Genomic DNA, 19,475 nt, shown 5'->3' with positions numbered 1-19,475 from the left:
AAACAGGACCAAGCCTGGCCTGCTGAGGAGTGACAGACTCCATCCTAGCTGGAGGGGTGCTCTCATCTTATCTACGAACATAGACAGGGCTCTAATTCCCCTAGCTCCACAATGAGATGGGGTGTAGGCCAGGCAGAAGGCTGTTAGCCAGCCTGCCAGTGGAGTCTGCCACTAGCACAGTCAGTGTAGTCAGCTCAGCTATCTCCATTGAGACCGTGTCTGTGCCTCGATCTAGGTTGGGCAAACTAAACATGGCGGTGTTCGCCTTAGCAATCTCACTGGAATAAAGACCTCCTCCATTCCTGTCATTATTGAAAGAGATTGTGATACCTCACATCTCAAAGTAGGGCTACTTAATGTTAGATCCCTCACTTCCAAGGCTGTTATAGTCAATGAACTCATCACTGATCATCATCTTGATGTGATTTGCCTGACTGAAACATGGTTTAAGCCTGATGAATTTACTGTTAAATGAGGCCTCTCCTCCTGGTTACACTAGTGACCATATCCCCCGCGCATCCCGCAAAGTCAGAGGTGTTGCTAACATTTACGATAGCAAATTTCTATTTACAAAAAAAACAACTGCGTTTTCATCTTTTGAACTTTTTATAGCTACTGTTTACAGGCCTCCTGGGCCGTATACAGCGTTCCTCACTGAGTTCCCTGAATTCCTATCGGACCTTGTAGTCATGGCAGATGATATTCTACTTTTTGGTGACTTTAATATTCACATGGAAAAGGCCACAGACCCACTCCAAAAGGCTTCCGGAGCCATCATCGACTCAGTGGGTTTTGTCCAACATGTCTCCGGACCTACTCACTGCCACAGTCATATACTCTGGACCTAGTTTTGTCCCGTGGAATAAATGTTGTGGATCTTAATGTTTTTCCTCATAATCCTGTACTATTGGAACACCATTTTATTACAATCGCAACAAATAATCTGCTCAGACCCCAACCAAGGATCATCAAAAGCAGTGCTATAAATTCTCGGAAAACCCAAAGATTCCTAGATGCCCTTCCAGACTCCTTCTACCTACCCAAGGATGTCAGAGTACAAAAATCAGTTAACCACCTAACTGCGGAACTCAATTTAACCTTGCGTAATACCCTAGATGCAGTCGCACCCCTAAAAACAGAAAAGAAATTCATAAGAAACTAGCTCCCTGGTATACAGAAAATACCCGAGCTCTAAAGCAAGCTTACAGAAAATTTGAACAGAAATTCCGCTACACCAAACTGGAAGTCTTCCGACTAGCTTGGAAAGACAGTACCGTGCAGTATCGAAGAGCCCTCCTTGCTGCTCGATCATCCTATTTTTCCAACTTAATTGAGGAAAATAAGAACAATCCAAAATGTAATTTTGATACTGTCGCAAAGCTAACTAAAAAGCAGCATTCCCCAAGAGAGGATGGCTTTCACTTCAGCAGTGAAGAATTCATGAACTTCTTTGAAGAAAAGATTAGAAAGCAAATTACGGACTCCTCTTTAAATCTGCGTATTTCTCCAAGCTCAGTGTGCCCGAGTCTGCACAACACTGCCAGGACCTAGGATGAAGGGAGACACTCAAGTTTTTAATACTATATCTCTTGACACATTGATGAAAATAGTCATGGCCTCTAAACCTTCAAGCTGCATACTGGACCCTATTCCAACTAAACTACTGAAAGATATGCTTCCTGTACTTGGCCCTCCTATGTTGAACATAATAAACGGCTCCCTATCCATCGGATGTGTACCAAACTCACTAAAAGTGGCAGTAATAAAGCCTCTCTTGAAAAAACCAAACCTTGACCCAGAAAATGTAAAAAACTATCGGCCTATATCGAATCTCCCATTTCTCTCAAACATTTTTTTAAAAGCTGTTGCGCAATGTATACGAAATGCTTCAGCCTGGTTTTAGACCCCATCATAGCACTGAGTCTGCACTTGTGAAGGTGGTAAATTACCTTTTAATGGAGTAAGACCGAGGCTCTGCATCTGTCCTCGTGCTCCTAGACCTTAGTGCTGCTTTTGATACCATCGATCACCACATTCTTTTGGAGAGATTGGAAACCCAAATTGATCTACACGGACAAGTTCTGGCCTGGTTTAGACCTTTTCTGTTGGAAAGATATCAGTTTGTTTCTGTAGATGGTTTGACCTCTGACAAATCAACTGTAGGCTCTGTTTAAGGACCACTATTGTTTTCACTGTATATTTTACCTCCTGATGTCATTCGGAAACATAATGTTAACTTTTACTGCTATGCGGATGATACACAGCTGTACATTTCGGTGAAACATGGTGAAGCCCCAAAATTGCCCTCCCTGGAAGCCTGTGTCTCAGCCATAAGGAAGTGGATGGCGGCAGAGATGCTAGTTCTAGGTCCCAAGAAAGGAGATCTTCTGTTGAATCTGACAATTAATCTTGATGGTTGTACAGTCATCTCAAATAAAACTGTGAAGGACCTCGGCAATTACTCTGGACCCTGATCTCTCTTTTGACGAACATATCAAGACTGTTTCAAGGACAGCTTTATTCCATCTACGTAACATTGCAAAAATCTCAAACTTTCTGTCCAAAAATTATGCAGAAAAATGAATCCATGCTTTTGTCACTTCTAGATTAGACTACCGCAATGCTCTACTTTCTGGCTACTCTTAAATAAATAAACTTCAGTTAGTGCTAAACACGGTTGCTAGTATCTTGACTAGAACCAAAAAATGTGATCATATTACTCCAGTGCTAGCCTCTCTACACTGGCTTCCTGTTAAGGCTAGGGCTGATGTCAAGGTTTTATTGCTAACCTACAAAGCATTACATGGGCTTGCTCCTACCCATGTTTCTGATTTGGTCCTGCCGTACATACCTACACGTACGCTTCGGTCACAAGATGCAGGCCTCCTTACTGTCCCGAGAATTTCTAAGCAAACAGCTGGAGGCTGTAGTGTGAAGGTGAATGGAAAGGCACTGGAGCAACGAACCACACTTGCTGTCTCTGCCTGGCCGGTTCCCCTCTCTCCACTGGGATTCTCTGTCTCAACCCTATTACGGGGGCTGACTCACTGGCTTACTGGTGCTCTTCCATGCCGTCCCTAGGAGGGGTACTGCTCCAACTGTTCTGCCTGCGGCTATGGAACCCTGACCTGTTCACCGGATGTGCTACCTTGTCCCAGACCTGCTGTTTTCAACTCTCTAGAGACAGCAGGTGCGGTAGAGATACTCTGAATGATCGGCTATGAAAAGCCAACTGACATTTTCTCCTGAGGTGCTGACCTGTTGCACCCTCTACAAACACTGTGATTATTATTATCTGACCCTGTTGGTCATCTATGAACATTTGAACATCTTGCCCATATTCTGTTATCTCCACCCTGGACAGCCAGAAGAGGACTTGCCACCCTTCATAGCCTGGTTCCTCTCTAGGTTTCTTCCTAGGTTCTGGCCTTTCTAGGGAGTTTTTCCTAGCCACCGTGCTTCTACACCTGCATTGCTTGCTGTTTGGGGTTTTAGGCTGGGTCTCTGTAGAGCACTGTGTGACATCAGCTGATGTAAGAAGGGCTTTATAAATGAATTTGATTGATTGACTCTCAGACCATGAGAAACAAGATTATCTGGTCTGATGAAACCAAGATAGAACTCTTTGGCCTGAATGCCAAGCGTCATGTCTGGAGGATGCCTGGCACTATCCCTACGGTGAAGCCTGGTGGTGGGAGCATCATGCTGTGGGAGTGTTTTTCAGCGGCAGGGACTGGGAGACTAGTCAGTACCGATGGACAGATGAATGGAGCAAAGTACAGAGAGATCCTTGATGAAACACAGCACCACAGTACCACAGACTGGGGCGAAGGTTCACCTTCCAAAAGGACAACGACCCTAAGCACACAGCCAAGACAACGCAGGAGTGGCTTCGGGACAAGTCTCTGAATGCCCTTGAGTGGCCCAGCCAGAGCCCGGACTTGAACCCAATCGAACATCTCTGTCTCTGGTTCTGGATGCCGCCTCCCCCTCTTTACGCTGATCCCTCCGCCTTTGTATAACCGGACCGTGGATCATCGCTGGAGGCTCTGGACTGCGGATCAACTCCTGAGGCCCTGGACTGGGAACCGTCGCTGGAGGCGCCAGACTGGGGATCGTCGCGGGAGATTCCGGACTGTGGCTCGCCGTTGGAAGTTCCGGACTGTGGCCCGTCGTTGGAGGTTCCGGACTGTGAAATGTCACCGGAAGCTCCGAACTGTGAAATGTCACTGGAAGCTCCGGACTGGGTACTGTAGCCGGAAGCTCCGGACTGGGTACTGTCGCCGGAAGCTCCGGACTGGGTACTGTCGCCGGAAGCTCCGGACTGGGTACTGTCGCCGGAAGCTCCGGACTGGGAACTGTCGCCGGAAGCTCTGGTCTGTGGAAGCGCACTGGAAGCCTGATGCGTGGTGCCGGGCTGAGGACACGCACCTCAGGGCAGGTACGGGGAAGAGGCACAGGCCGTACCGGACTGTGGAAGCGCACTGGAGGCCTGATGCGTGGTGCCGGAACTGGTGGTACCGGGCTGAGGACACCCACCTCAGGGCGAGTGCGGGGAAGAGGCACAGGCCGTACTGGACTGTGGAAGCGCACTGGAGGCCTGATGCGTGGTGCCGGAACTGGTGGTACAGGGCCGGGGACACGCACCTCAGGGCGAGTGTGGAGAGGAGGCACAGGACGTACTGGACTGTGGAGGCGTACTGGAGATCTGGAGCGTAGAGCTGGCACAATGCATCCTGGCTGGATGCTCACTTGAGCCCGGCAAGTGCGAAGAGCTGAAATAGAGTGCATCGGGCTATGAATGCGAACTGGAGACACCGTGAGCATCACTGAGTAACACGGTGTCTGACCAGTCACATGCTCCCCAGCACTCCCGCTCTGCAGCGCTCTCAATGCTAGCACCTCTCTCCAGTATCTTGCGTCAAACTCCTCATTTGACTCCCTGACTGGCTCTGGTTCGCTCCTCGGCTCCGCCGACTGCTCCATGTGCCCTCCCAAAAAATGTTCTTGGGGTTTCTGTGGCCTACCTCGTTGGTATAACTCCTCGTAATATAGCCGTTCCGCTTTTGCTGCCTCTATTAGCTCCTTCGGAAGGCGATACTCCCCAGCCTGCGTCCAGGGTCCTGCTCCATCCAAAATCTCCTCCAAGGTCCATTCCTCCTGAACACACTGCTTGGTCCATTTATGGTGGGTTCTTCTGTCACGTTCATCGTATGAAATCGGACCAAGGTGCAGTGTGGTATGCGTACATTCTTCTTTATTAAAGAAAGAACACTGAACAAACTAACAAAACGAACGAAACGTGAAGCTATATGAAATAGTGCTGACAGGCAACTAAACATAGAATAAGAACCCACAAACACCAAAGGGAAATGGCTACCTAAATATGATCCCCAATCAGAGACAACGATAAACAGCTGCCTCTGATTGGGAACCATATCAGGCCACCATAAACATACAAATACCTAGATCTACAAAACCCTAAACATACAAAACCCCTAGACAATACAAAAACTAGCATATCCCCCCTAGTCACACCCTGACCTAACCAAAATATAAAGAAAACAGAGATATCTCAGGTCAGGGCATGACATATAATTATTATTATTATTATTACAAAATGTTGTTTTCCAACACAATAATAATTATTGCGGGTTAAAGAATATGTTGCAAGAGAAAAGATAAATCACCCTTATTAATCTCTCCAGATCATTTTCCATCAATGGATGTTAATTTAACTTGTTTTGGCTGCTATGATTAAGCAATAAGGCCAGAGGAAGTGTGCTATTTGGCCAATATACCACGGCTAAGGGCTGTTCTTAGGACATAGCCCTTAGCCGTGGTATATTGGCCATATACCACAAACCCCTGAGGTCCCTTATTGCTATCATAAACTGGTTACCAACATAATTAGAACAGTAAAAAGTTTTGTTATTCCCATGGTACATGTCTGATATACCATGGCTTTTAACCAATCATCATTCAGGGCTCAAACCACCCAGTTCATAATTGTGAAAAAATCCCTTTTGTGCATGTGCATAACTATAGATAAATCCGATAGGAGAGTTTGAGTGATGAAAGTTGGACAGAGGATCTTAATCTCTGTGCAAGAAACACTTGGATGAACTTCTAATAATGAATGTTAGGCCATTTTCTGCCAATTGTGCCGTGATTATGTGACAGATGTTAAGACTACAAACCGTTATAAATGGTCTATTTGCGAGATTGACTTATTTCAATAGGAATAGAATACTGACTAAAATCTGGGTTTGTAATTGCAATTCAATAATGCCATGGTTTGCTGAGCTAGATGCAGGTAGCCTGTAGCCCCTGATAGGCCGACATGCCTACATCTCATTTCAGGGAAAAGTCCACAATGAAACTGACATTAAATGTGGCGAACGATACATTTGTGATGGAGCTGTGAGCATGATCACAATTCATTACTTCCTATTTAATTAGCTAAACATTAATAATTGCATAATAACACAAGGCTACAAAAACAAACTGAGTTATAGGTTATGTATTACATCTGTTTGCCAGGTCCAGGTAGGCTAAACAAGTGGCACAGATTGATTTTTAATGACTCCAGTGATGGCGTCATTTCAATATATATTTATTGTATCAAATGGTAGGCTACAGTAGCCTGCAATGGAATTGAAATTAATAGCCTACTTGACGGCCAACAGATGCAAATCTAGCCTATCATTCTTCACATTTAATGTAATTTTCATTGTGGACTTTTTCCCATAACACAAGCACGTGAGGGAGTTCCATAACTTCAATTTCAAATTTCCACTCGTGCAGTGCTTCAGACCCTAGAACTGAGCATGCATAAAACCCTTAACTTAATACTGTTATCCATAAGAAAAGCCGACTTAATACTGTTATCCATAAGAAAAGTTGACATTAGAATGCAGTTTACTTTAAACCAGCTCTGAGCAAATTTATCTAAAGAGCTCTGGTGCGCCTAAAGTAGTTTTCCAGTGTCTCCGTTATATCAGTTCTAGCGAGTTAATGTTTTATGGTTAAGGAGAGTCTCCATAATGACCCATCTAAATAGCCTACCTACAACTGGTAAAAAGATGATGTCTACCTGCTCAGGTGCTGTTCTGTCACCGTGACTCAGCTGCCGCCACTGCAGCACTCTCTCAACCAGGGTACTTTGAGCACACACACCCCTCTTGCCCTCCCCACCAATTACTCACTCACGTCAGTAACAGCCTTCTCAATGCCTGATAGTCAGCAGCACAGGGAGCTACACTGCTCAAAAAAATAAAGGGAACACTTAAACAACACAATGTAACTCCAAGTCAATCACACTTCTGTGAAATAAAACTGTCCACTTAGGAAGCAACACTGATAGACAATAAATTTCACATGCTGTTGTGCAAATGGAATAGACAACAGGTGGAAATTATAGGCAATTAGCAAGACACCCCCAATAAAGGAGTGGTTCTGCAGGTGGTGACCACAGACCACTTCTCAGTTCCTATGCTTCCTGGCTGATGTTTTGGTCACTTTTGAATGCTGGCGGTGTTTTCACTCTAGTGGTAGCATGAGACGGAGTCTACAACCCACACAAGTGGCTCAGGTAGTGCAGCTCATCCAGGCGATGCACTCAATGCGAGCTGTGGCAAGAAGGTTTGCTGTGTCTGTCAGCGTAGTGTCCAGAGCATGTAGGCGCTACCAGGAGACAGGCCAGTACATCAGGAGACGTGGAGGAGGCCGTATGAGGGCAACAACCCAGCAGCAGGACCGCTACCTCCGCCTTTGTGCAAGGAGGAGAAGGAGGAGCACTGCCAGAGCCCTGCAAAATAATCTCCAGCAGGCCACAAATGTACATGTGTCTGCTCAAACGGTCTGAAACAGACTCCATGAGGGTGGTATGAGGGCCCGACGTCCACAGGTGGGGGTTGTGCTTACAGCCCAACACCGTGCAGGACGTTTGGCATTTGCCAGAGAACACCAAGATTGGCAAATTCGCCACTGGCGCCCTGTGCTCTTCACAGATGAAAGCAGGTTCACACTGAGCACATGAGCACATGTGACAGACGTGACAGAGTCTGGAGACGCAGTGGAGAACGTTCTGCTGCCTGCAACATCCTCCAGCATGACCGGTTTGGCGGTGGGTCAGTCATGGTGTGGGGTGGCATTTCTTTGTGGGGCCGCAAAGCCCTCCATGTGCTCGCCAGAGGTAGCCTGACTVCCATTAGGTACCGAGATGAGATCCTCAGACCCCTTGTGAGACCATATGCTGGCACCAAAAAAGCATGCTCAAGCCGCAGAGTCGATAGAGCGCGTCCCTGCGGAAGCTTGCTACTCAATGTAATAAAGTAATGGCTTTTCAAATAAGCTACCTTACACGTTATGTTGGCTGACAATTTATTAGCTACGCTGTCCTTACGAACCACATAGCATATCATTACAGCAGTATGTACCGGTATGTTAGCTATCTACCTAACGTTAGTTGTTATACATCAAACTTGACAGTATATTAACTATAGGCTAACTATCCAATGTTTATTGACTTGATTATTCCCGTCATTCTTAGCTTAGCGAAATGGTATAGTCGTTGTGCGTTCTCAATGGACATTCGGGTGCTTTCGTAAATTCGCTCTGGGTATCTACTCCGATTTCAGAGCACTCTCATCTGAGGTACAAGAGCGCAGAGTAATGAATTTACCAGCGCTCAACACATGTTGAATATGGCTGGTGTCAATAAACGTCGGCAAAAAATAGTCATTCAATTTTTTCCAGCAGCACAATTAGTCACCAACGCTCTGGTTATCATGAAAACTGCCTAACCAGCTCTGCTAGGGCGAGTAAAATGGTCAGAGTGGTCTCATTTGTGTCTGGAAGTAGCTAGCAAGCAAGTTAGCCAACATTAGCCTGGGTGCTTGACTGTGGTTGTAAGGCCAGAACGCTCAAATCAACCCTACTCCTCGGCCTGAACGTCCAGTGTACGCTCCGAGAGTGAAACGGTCTGAATTTACCCAGAGGGTTTTTTGTTTTTCATGGAATAGTAAGAAACACCATAATATTAATCTAATTAATTAAGCAAGACCCAGTCAAAAGTTTGGACACACCTACTCATTCCAAGATTTTTACTATTTTCTACATTGTAGAATAATAGTGAAGACATCACAACTATGAAATAACACATATGGAATCAGTTAAGAACAAATTCTTAAATACAAGGACAGCCTACTCCTTCCTCCCCGTCGGGGAATTGAACCCCAGGTCTCCCACGTGCCAGCAATATAGAAGACTATCAAATGCTTCTCAAAGATGCACTCTGGTGTTCAAACTAGCAAAAACTTGCATTAACAGAAAAAATGTCTGACAAATAGAGAACGTGCCAGAGAATGCCGCAGCAGCCCCGCAAGTTGTGCCGCAGTATGACAACTTTTAAAGGAGGAACGCCTATGTACAGTCGTGGCCAAACATTTTGAGAACGACACAAATATACATTTTCAAAGTCTGCTGCCTCAGTTTGCATGATGACAATTTGCATATTCTCCAGAATGTTATGAAGACTGATCAGATGAATTGCAAAGTCCCTCTTTGCCATGCAAATTAACTGAATCCCCCAAAAAACATTTCCACTGCATTTCAGCCCTGCCACAAAAGGACCAGCTGACATCATGTCAGTGATTCTCTCGTTAACACAGGTGTGAGTGTTGACAAGGCTGGAGATCACTCTGTCATGCTGATTGAGTTTGAATAACAGACTGGAAGCTTCAAAAGGAGGGTGGTGCTTGGAATCATTGTTCTTCATCTGTCAGCCATGGTTACCTGCAAGGAAACACGTGCCGTCATCATTGCTTTGCACAAAAAGGGCTTCACAGGCAAGGATATTGCTGCCAGTAAGATTGCACCTAAATCAACCATTTATCGGATCATCAAGAACTTCAAGGAGAGCGGTTCAATTGTTGTGAAGAAGGCTTCAGGGCTCCCAAGAAAGTCCAGCAAGAGCCATGACCGTCTCCTACTTCAGCTGCGGGATTCAGCTGCGGGATCGGGGCACCACCAGTACAGAGCTTGCTCAGGAATGGCAGCAGGCAGGTGTCAGTGCATCTGCACGCACAGTGAGGCAAAGACTTTTGGAGGATGGTCTGGTGTCAAGAAGGGCAGGAAAGAAACCATTTCTCTCAAGGAAAAACATCAGGGACAGACTGATATTCTGCAAAAGGTACAGGGATTAGACTGCTGAGGACTGGGGTAAAGTCATTTTCTCTGATGAATCTCCTTTCCGATTGTTTGGGGCATCCGGAAAAAAGCTTGTCCGGAGAAGACATGGTGAGCGCTACCATCAGTCCTGTGTCATGCCAACAGTAAAGCATCCTGAGACCATGTGTGGGGTTGCTTCTCAGCCAAGGGAGTGGGCTCACTCACAATTTTACCTAAGAACAGCCATGAATAAAGAATGGTACCAACACATCCTCCGAGAGCAAATTCTCCAAAAGATCCAGGAACAGTTTGGTGATGAACAATGCCTTTTCCAGCATGATGGAGCACCTTGCAATGAGGCAAAAGGGATAACTAAGTGGCTTGGGGAACAAAACCTCGATATTTTGGGTCCATGGCCAGGAAACTCCCCAGACCTTAATCCGATTTGAGAACTTGTGGTTAATCCTCAAGAGGCGGGTGGACAAACAAAACCCCACAAATTCTGACAAACTCCAAGCATTGATTATGCAAGAATGGGCTGCCATCAGTCAGGATGTGGCCCAGAAGTTAATTGACAGCATGCCAGGGCAGTTTGCAGAGGTCTTAAAAAAGGTCAACACTGCAAATATTGACTCTTTGCATCAACTTCATGGAATTGTCAATAAAAGTCTTTGACACTTATGAAATGCTTGTAATTATACTTCAGTATTCCATAGTAACATCTGACAAAAATATCTAAAGGCACTGAGGCAGCAAACTTTGTGAAAATTAATTTATGTCATTCTCAAAACTTTTGGCCACGACTGAAGATATTACATTAAAAAAATCTGCCGTTTCCAGCTACAACAGTGATTTACAACATTAACAATGTCTACACTGTATTTCAGATCAATTTGATATTATTTTAATGGACAAAAAAAATTGCTTTTCTTTCAAAAACAAGGACATTTCTAAGTGACCCTAAACTTTTGAACGGTAGTATAGTTATTGGTTTTGAGCTACAGATTTCCTAGATGTGTAATTTGCCTCGTCTATTTGTTCTGGATCTGCCCATAGCAGCCATTCACCTCTGCGGTATACAGGAGCTGCGTTACAATGGAGTTTGTGAGACAAGACAACATCCCGAAATTGGTTCTTCTCACGAAAAAAAATGATTCTAAACTGAATGGTTTGAGCTACAGACTGTTATGACCCCTTCATGAAAAGCTTAGACTGTTTTGCTCACAAGCCGCACAGTCAATCAATCAAATGTATTTATAAAGTTTATTTAGTGCTGTAGCCGGAAAGTAGAGAAATGCAGTAGTCTAATCTAGAAGTGACAAAAGCATGGATTAGTTTTTTACATTTTCTGGGTCAAGGTTTGGCTTTTACAAGAGAGGCTTTAACACTGCCATGTTTAGTTAGTTTGGTACACATCTGGTGGATAGGAGTTTATTATGTTCAACATAGGAGGGCCAAGCACAGGAAGCAGCTCTTTCAGTAGTTTAGTTGGAATAGGGTCCAGTATGCAGCTTGAAGGTTTAGAGGCTTTGACTATTTTCATGAATGTGTTGAGATGGGATTTAAAAACTTGTGTCTCCATTGATCCTAGGTCCTGGCAGTGTTGTGCAGACTCAGGCACACTGAGCTTTGGAGAAATACGCAGATTCAAAGAGGAGTCCGTAATTTGCTTTCTAATGATCATAATCTTTTCGTCAAAGAAGTTAATGAATTCATCACTGCTGAAGTGAAAGCCATCCTCTCTTGGGGAATGCTACTTTTTAGTTAGCTTTGTGACAGTATCAAAAACAAATTTTGGATTGTTCTTATTCTCCTCAAATAGTTTGGAAAAATAGGCTGAATGAGCAGCAGTGAGGGCTCTTCGATATTGCACGGCACTGTCTTTCCAAGCTAGTCGGAAGATGTCCAGTTTGTTGTAGCGCCATTTCCGTTTCTTTTTTCTGGAAGCTTGATTCATGGCTCAGGACAAAATCCACAGGGAACAGACACCACAAACAGAAAAACAAGCCCGCACAAAAGTCGGCGGGCCAACTGGGTTTAAATAGCCCACAATAAACCTAAACACAAAACAGGTGCAACAAATCAGACAAAACTAAATGAAACAGAAAAGGGGGATCGGTGGCAGCTAGTAGGCCGGAGACGACGACCGCCGAGTGCCGCCCGAACGGGAAGAGGCACCATCTTCGGCGGGATTCGTAACACTCAGTTAGGTGGTTAACCGATTTCTGTACTCCGACATCCTACATAGAAGATCATAATGAAGTATTGCTTTGTGATCATTCCTGATAACTGTCAGACAGATGTGGGGATTGTAATGCGACTCATTTATCGAGACTCGCTAAACTGCCCCCTCCAAACGGGAGGCTTTGACTAGTCAGTCCCTGCACATGTCCGGGCTGTGCGCTCCGATGAACTTATGGCTGTCATTCCACTTCTGACACCAATGTAGCGAACGGTATGGAGGGGAAGGGAAGTGAACCTGGGTCGCTGTTATGTAAGGCCAACACTCTATGCATTGCGCCAACAGGAATAGTAAACTGTAAAAACTGTTTTCAGAGGATTGTGGGTAATAGATATATTTTTTACATTACGATACTTTTACACAATGTTGTATGCATGTTTGAAGAACCAAAAGCACATTTGTATATTAGTATCAAACAGTTTGTTACGCTATGAGGTGTAATGGATCATGATGAAAGGATATCAAAACTGTTGGTCAAATTGACAGTCAATGATGAGACCACACATTCTCATCATTTCTATGATCATGTGTGCCACTCTTGGAAAGAGTCATGGAAAAACATGTGCTTTACTCCCAGTTATTGCTAGTGGAATGAGCACTTTGCCTAACAATTCCTGAAGTGGATAAAAATGTCAAGGGATGTCTGTTCATCATGACACTGTACACAAAGCCATGTTTAACACTAAAACACTATCAATGAAAATAACTAATCAGAATGATTAAGTAGATCTAATGTACAATAACAGTTCTGGATTTGATACAAATAAGTTGGATCTTAGCTATTGTTTTAATGTTTCTCAAACACTAATATATTAAGTATATTATACATTAAAATACATCTTGAGTATACTCAAAAAGCTGATGCAAATAGTTGCAAAACTTTTTTAAAGTGGAACTAGCACAATTTAAAAAAATGATTTGATAAATTGTTCACAATAACGTGTATATGACATTAAATTAGCTTAGCGATAACCTACATAGCTACTCAACAAAAAAGGATTTCAGAAGAAAATAAGTAGCAGGAGCTCTTCAGGTATTCTACAAGAACCACAGGTGCTCTTAAAGGGGAATCAGCGTGTCTGACCTGATGGAACTGATATGTGTTGGTGTATTTTAATAATGTTTTATCCCATACTTTCAAGGGTTTTTAACTTTCAAACCCACACGACTGCCTGGACTTTGACTTTTTTATGCCACTTAGCATCTATTTGTGGTTATAATTGTTCCCATTTGCTTTTCAAGAAAATAATTATGTTAGTCTTCAAATCGCTCATTTAATATTGCCCTGCATTACACACATTCAATTCAAGCAACAATCAACATTGTATTGTATTGGGGCCATGAAACGTGGAGCTTTGGAGTACAATGTGAGAGATCCCACAGGAATCACTGAGCAAAATAACATTCTGGAACTGTACTCACTCAATATTACTGAATAGTACTGTCTAGCTTTTTGTTCAAAAGTATTGGGAGAAAGCTTTGTTAATTCGCAACAAGGACAATCATCCAGTGTGAACATTTGGTAAAAAGGTAAACTACATTATGTTTCATATGCATTTCCTTATATTAATCAATGTGTATATGTGTTTTACAGTGTCTTCACTCAGGATTGTGCTTCTGGGGAAGAGTGATGACAAGAAGAGTACAGTGGGTAACATGATCCTACAGAATCAGGCTTTTTTCAACTATAAACAGCAATGGGAGTCAGCCAGTGGGAAGATGAATGGCAAGTCTGTTACTGTTGTAAAGACTCCAGACTTCTTTGCTCCACGTCTGACTGTGCAGTCCCTGATGCAAGAGATAGAGAAATGTAAGTCCCTCTCTGCTCCTGGGCCTCATGGGGTTCTGCTGGTGTTGAAGCCTGAGAAGTTCACAGAGGAGAACAGAAACACATTCAAGTTCATCCTGAGCATATTTGGTAAAGAGGCCTTCAAGCACTCAATGGTGATCATTACTCACCAAAAGGGAGTCGCAGGAAATCCTCATCTGAGACAAATGATTGAAGAATGTGGAGGAAGGCATCATGAAATGTACAAACAAGGAAGTGACCACAAAGAGTTAACTGAAAAGATAGAAAAGATGGTAGAGGAGAATGAATGGAGATACCTCACCTCCAATGAAGAGACAACACATGATACCATGACACCAAAGGCTCAGAGACTGAACGTGGTGCTGTGTGGCAGAAGAGGAGCTGGGAAGACTTCTATAGCCAATGCCATACTGGGTCAGACAGAGTCCAGTCCAAAGTCCAGCTCCTCCTCAGTGTGTGTGAAGAGAGGAGAGGTGTGTGGTCGGCCTGTCACCCTCATCGAGCTGCCTGCTCTGTATAGAACACATCTCACTCAGGAGGAAGTGATGCGTGAGACTTTCCACTGTGTCTCTCTCTGTGACTCTGGAGTCCATGCTTTCCTCCTGGTCGTACCTTTGGGTCCACTCACTGATGAAGACAAAGGAGAGTTGGAGACCATCCAGAAGATTCTCAGCTCACGAGTCAATGACTTTATCATGGTCCTGTTTAGACAGGATAACATTCCAGTTGATAAAACTGCAGTTGACTTTGTGGAACCAAATGCAGACACAAAGCAACTGATCAAGATATGCGGAGGGCGATATAAAATCTTTGATGCTTTGAAGATTGATAACGCCAAGCAGATGACAGAGCTTGTAACAGAAATAGTCAAAATGATGGATCAGAACAGAACCTGCTACACTCTGTACATGTACATGGAGGCTAAACACCAATCAGAACTGGACCAAAACAGAAGAATCAAGGATTTAGAGGAGAGAATCAGGAACATGTCACAAGGTGAGATTGTTGAACACAGGGAGGAACAAATATTGGGGGGTGATTGGGAAAGCAATGATTTAACACTATGAACCTTCTGTGTTGATTTGAGTATACATTTATGCAGTAATTAACATTAATTTATTATAAATTGTTTAATTTGTAGGTGCTGAAATGGAGTGCTCCAGCACAGCACCCTTATGCACTATAAGGGTGGTGCTGATTGGGAAAACTGGAAATGGGAAGAGCGCCTCCGCAAACACTATCCTGGGCAGAGATGAATTTGAGTCAGAATCCAGCACTGATTCTGTGACAACAGTTTGCAAGAAGGTAGTTGGAAAAGTTGATGGAATAACAGTTGCTGTGGTGGACACACCTGGACTTTTTGACACAAAATTGTCTAAAAAAGATGTTCAGCAAGAGATAGTGAAATGTGTCTCCCTGTCAGCTCCTGGACCCCATGTGTTTATCATAGTGTTGAGTATCGGGAGAATCACACAAGAGGAGATGGATGCTTTGGACCTCATAGAGACAACCTTTGGTCCACGGGCAGGAATGTTCTGCTTAGTTCTGTTTACTAGAGGAGATGACTTGAAAAATAAATCAATTCAAGATTACATTGGGAACAATGCCAAACTGAAAAAACTGATCAGAGATTGTGGAGACAGACTCCATGTCTTCAACAACAACAACAATAACCGCACACAGGCCACTGAGCTTCTTAAGAAGATTAACAAAATGGTGTCCATGAACAAGGGCAGTTTCTACACCAGTGAGATGTTCCAGGAGGCAGAGGCATCCATTAAACAAAAACAAGAAGCAATACTGAAGGAGAGAGAGACGGAGATAAAGGCTGACATGGAGAAACTGAAGGTCAGACATGAAACAGACATGGAAAAGATGAAGTCAAAGTTGGAAGAGGAGAGATTGAAAGTTGAGGAGGAAAGACAGCTGAGAGAAAAACTGTTGAGAGAGAGAGAAGAAGCTATTAGAAAAGAACATGAAGACAAGGAGAAATCAGAGAAGGAAGAAAGAGAGTTGAAGGACAAAAAAAGGAAAGAAGATGAAAAGTTGAAAAGGAGAAATTGGGTCGCAGAAAAAGAGAAGATGGAAAAAGAGATAAAAACTCAGAAAAAAAGGTTGGAAAAACAACAAAGAGAAAAAGAAGAAGAAGATCAAATGAGAATGAAACGACAGAGCAAGGAAGACGAAGACAGACAAAAATTTGTTACAAATCAAGAAAGGCAGTTTGCAGAACTGAAAATGAAACAGGATGAAGAAAATGAAAAGAGAGAGAAAGAAGAGGATGAGAGGAGGAAACATGAAGAGGAAGAAAGACAAGAGTGGCAAAGCAAAATAGAGGAAGCAGAGAAAGGTCAAACAGAACTCCAAGAGGTCATGCGTAGAGAAAAAGAGGAATGGGAGGAACAATTGAAGAAAGAAAGAGACAGACAACTGGAAGAAGAAAGGCTGAGGAGACAGAAGGAGGCAGACACTCTTGTAGAACAAGAGAAAAAACAGAGGAGATTGAGAGAGCAGTTTGAAAGAGAGAGGGAACAAGAGAGAATAAACATGAAGCAATCAGAAGACCAGAGGAGAGAAATAGAGCAGAAAGAAAGAGAAAAAATAGCAAAAGACTTTGAAGAAAAGAGGAGAGAGTTGACAGACAAAATGACAATGCAACAAGAGCAGTGGGAGAAAGAACGTAGCAAGGAACAGAAAAGAAGATGTCAAGAGGATGTAAATAGAAAAATGGAGGAGGAGCAAAAAATCAAGAAAGTGCAGGAAGAATTTCAACAAGAAGAGAAAATGAAGAAAGAGAAGGAAGATGAAGCCAGGAGTGAACAAGAAGAGAATAAATTTAAGGAAATGAAGGCAGAGCATGAAAAGGAAACAAAAGAAATTATGGATAAATATGAACAAGAGGCCAGAACACAAGGAGAGAAATTAAACTGCTTTAAAAAAGAGTGTGAACAATATAAAGAAGAGAAGGCGATACTTATGCAAAAGCACATAAAGGAGACTGATAAATTAAAGGATCTATATGGTCATAATGAAAAAGAACTGACTGATAAAATTAAGGAAATGGAGAAAATACAGAAAGAAGAGATAGAAAACATGACAACGGTAATGGGAATCGTGAAACAAGTGTTTAGCAAATGTACTATGCAGTGAGAGTCTTAACTACATGACAACGTGCATTAGTTATACTAGTCCCATACAAATAAGGCTTAACCCTCTGAGATTGAAGGGTTTTCCCTATGATATTTACTGCCCTAATACATAGATTAGTTTGAAGATAGTAATAACATGCACCCCCTAACAACATTACTGACGAAAATGAATATGTATATACTGTATGTAAATACAACATAGTACATAAAATGTCATTACCTACTGGACAGTAATGATGAGGAGGAGGAGGAGGATGAAGATGGTGTAAAAGCTGAAATAGTATAATATTAAGATCTTTGCTCCACATTCCTTTAACAACAGTGTTGTAAATCACATATTTAAACTGCTACAGATATAGAACGATAACTACAAATGTGCAGAATGTTCACCTGTACTTTCCCAGAGAAATTGTCAGAGTCCGGACACCTGTACCTGCTTCCTAAATAGTAGGCTGTTTAGGTATGAAAAATTTGAAATTCAAATTTAAATAGTAGTCCATGTGACATTTCTTGCCTACTAATTACTAAAACGACATTCTGTGTACTAATCATACTACATACTAGATAGAACGTGCCGTTTAGTAAAAACACATTCAGAAAGCAACAAATATCAACATACTTATCCATACTGAGAAGGCTTCATCTAATGGACAATCGCGATTGTTCCCCTCCCTTGGTTTATTAGAGTGTGTCCCCTATTCTGATTATCAACTGTTGTCAAACACACTTGTGAGAAGATTATTCTCTTCCTCAATAGGGTGCAGTGAATTCTACTAGATGAAAAGGCCAAATGAGTATGACATCCTGGCATTTAAGCACACTCGATGTTTGAAATCACAACATATTGTAAAACTCTCTTTTTACATACTCAAAAATCCTACTATGTAGAACGCAATTGTGGGTATTCGGTCACGGCAAATGTTTTAAATGCTAAGATGTCATTCACATGTCGGCTAAGAATTCACTGCATGCTATTGAGGAAGACAATCATCTTTTCAGACCCTGGTGTGTTTGACAACAGCTGCAAATAAGATCAGGGGACGTGTTGTACCAAAATGAATGGCAGTAAACGACAGTAAACAACACAATTGGGCATTAGATCAGTTTCCCAACCTTAGTCCTCCAGTACCCCACGTTTTTGTTGTAGCCCCGGACAAAAACACCTGATTAACACCTGTCAAGGACTTGGTGATTTAGATGACAAGTAGAATAAGGTGTACTTGTCTGTGGGCCACAGAAATATGGTCCTACTTCTGGTTGTACTTGAGGACCAGAATTGGGAAACACTGCATTAGAATACACCTTTTCAGTATGTATGAGCCTAGTATGTATGAGCCTAGAATGTATGATCCTAGTATGTATGAGCCTAGTATGTATCATCCTAGTATGTATGAGCCTAGTATGTATGAGCCTAGAATGTATGATCCTAGTATGTATGATCCTAGTATGTATGAGCCTAGTATGTATCATCCTAGTATGTATGAGCCTAGTATGTATGAGCCTAGAATGTATGATCCTAGAATGTATGATCCTAGTATGTATGATCCTAGAATGTATGATCCTAGAATGTATGAGCCTAGAATGTATGATCCTAGTATGTATGATCCTAGTATGTATGATCCTAGTATGTTTATATTTGTTGCTTACTGCATTCATTTTTTACTTAACAGTACATTCTAAATAGTATTTAGTATGATTACATATTTCGTATACACCCATTGCCTTCCTGGTCTGTACTAGCAGCCACTGTCTTGCTTTTATTTGTTGATTTCATTTGTTTATCTTTTATATCCGTGATTGTGCTTTATATATCCTGATGCTATATCTGTCTTTGTGCTGTTCAAACCAGAGAATAAAAGACAAAAGAGACAAATATCAACACATCTGTTACTTATTGATTTATTTAATTCAGTTAACTGTTCCCAAATCTCAATTTCTTGTAGTCCAGGGGCATGTCTGAATACCCGTTCTTGCATTCTAAATAGTACTCTGATTGGGTGTGTGAAAATATAATGTTTTATAGTAGACTATGTGAAATGATTATTAAAGGTCCAGTGCACTACAAAAAAAATAAAGAAATGGTTGTTTATAAAAAAACATT

The 19,475-nt window shown here is 42.6% G+C and overlaps 1 protein-coding gene across 1 annotated transcript in view; it reads left to right on the top strand.

Moving 5' to 3' along the window:
- The window catches only part of LOC111979168 (GTPase IMAP family member 8-like), a 31,090-nt gene extending 11,837 nt beyond the window's left edge, over nt 1-19,253 (top strand). The window contains exons 2-3 of the mRNA XM_024009513.2: nt 14,010-15,221; nt 15,367-19,253. Coding sequence (XP_023865281.1) covers nt 14,010-15,221; nt 15,367-17,375 — 3,221 coding nt within the window. The 3' untranslated portion in view covers nt 17,376-19,253. The remainder of the gene's footprint in view (nt 1-14,009; nt 15,222-15,366) is intronic.
- Nucleotides 19,254-19,475: the final 222 nt, after the last annotated feature.

Source organism: Salvelinus sp. IW2-2015, linkage group LG19 (assembly GCF_002910315.2).
Source record: "Salvelinus sp. IW2-2015 linkage group LG19, ASM291031v2, whole genome shotgun sequence".
Lineage (NCBI taxonomy): Eukaryota > Metazoa > Chordata > Actinopteri > Salmoniformes > Salmonidae > Salvelinus > Salvelinus sp. IW2-2015.
The sequence above is the reverse complement of the archived record's forward strand: the minus strand, read 5'-3'. Positions and strand labels throughout refer to the sequence as shown.